The sequence below is a fragment of the Monoraphidium neglectum genome, assembly GCF_000611645.1.
Source record: "Monoraphidium neglectum strain SAG 48.87 unplaced genomic scaffold scaffold00500, whole genome shotgun sequence".
Taxonomy (NCBI): Eukaryota; Viridiplantae; Chlorophyta; class Chlorophyceae; order Sphaeropleales; family Selenastraceae; genus Monoraphidium; species Monoraphidium neglectum.
The window spans coordinates 660-1779 of record NW_014013128.1 but is presented as its reverse complement, the minus strand read 5'-3'; the positions used below and the strand labels follow the sequence as shown (position 1 = coordinate 1779).

Here is a 1120-nt window from a genome sequence, read left to right as displayed (position 1 = left end):
GTCGTACGACGGCGACGCCGCGCGCGCCGCCACCGCGCCCCCGCCAATCCCCAGAAGATCGTCCGCCCCCGCGCGCCGCGCCGCCGCGGCCGCCGCCGCCGCGCCGCCGGCCGGCGCGGCGGTGGGCTCATACGCATCGAAGCGCAGCGCGTGGTGCTGCTGCTGGTGGTGCGCCCCGCCGCCGCCGCCGCCGCCGCCCAGCGCCTCGAGGGCCCCCTCCAGGTCGCCCTCGTCCAATCCTGCCAGCTCCGGCGGCGGCGCGTACGGCGCCGCGCCCCCTGCCAGCGCCGCGGCCACGTGGGCGTCGAGGAACGAGAGGGAGCGGGCGGCTGAGAGCTCGTGGCTGTCAAACTCCTCGCAGGAGGCGTCGGGAGGCAGCACGGCCGCGGCCAGCGCGGGCGTGCTGCGGGGCGCCGCGTTTGGTGGTTGGGGTAGGGACAGAAGGGCAGGAGGGGTGGGCGGTGCCGTCAGCACTTGGGGAAGGATGGGAGGGCAGCCTCTCAAGCCGCTCCAATCATGGCAGCGCCACCGCTCGCGCCGCCTGCGGATCCCCCGGTCCCGTCTCTACGGAAAGCGGGCGCCGCGATGACACCCAAACGCACGTGTCCCCTGGAAGACATCAGCACAGCCGCCTGTATCCCACCGCCGAGAACCGCTGGGAATGAACCCAACCAGGCGTAAGATGGCAGCACACGGGAGAAAGCAAGAAAGCGATAATACCAAGGAACGCACCCTATGAGAGTGCGCGCCTCCCTGGCGCGCTGCTGCAGCTCAACGTCCACCGACCCCGCCCCCTTGGCCAGCAGCTCCTCCGCATCAGGCGGCACCAGCCCCCCCGCGGCGACGGCCAGCTTGGCCAGGGCCGTGAGGAGGTAGGCGCGCGTGACGGGGGACGGCTGCGAGCACGCCACCGCGGCGCACAGGCGGTTCATGACCTTTGATTTATTTTCGAGGGGGAGGGGCGGGAGTGGAGAGGGGGAGCGTATGATGAGGGGGCCAACAGGTCGCTGGGGTCTGCTTCTCGCCAGCAGCTTCTCGCCAGCAGCGGGCCGTCGCAGCGAAAAGAGCAAGCAGGCGTAAGCGGCTGCAACGGCGGTGCGCCGCAGACCCACCCCCGCCC

General features: G+C 72.4%; 1 protein-coding gene across 1 annotated transcript in view; it reads right to left on the bottom strand.

The window, feature by feature from the left end:
- Positions 1-932, bottom strand: part of MNEG_3821 (hypothetical protein) — a gene marked incomplete at both ends in the record, with an annotated part of 2135 nt that extends 1203 nt beyond the window's left edge. Inside the window, 2 exons of the mRNA XM_014047698.1 lie at positions 34-403; positions 733-932. Coding sequence (XP_013903152.1) covers positions 34-403; positions 733-932 — 570 coding nt within the window. The remainder of the gene's footprint in view (positions 1-33; positions 404-732) is intronic.
- Positions 933-1120: the final 188 nt, after the last annotated feature.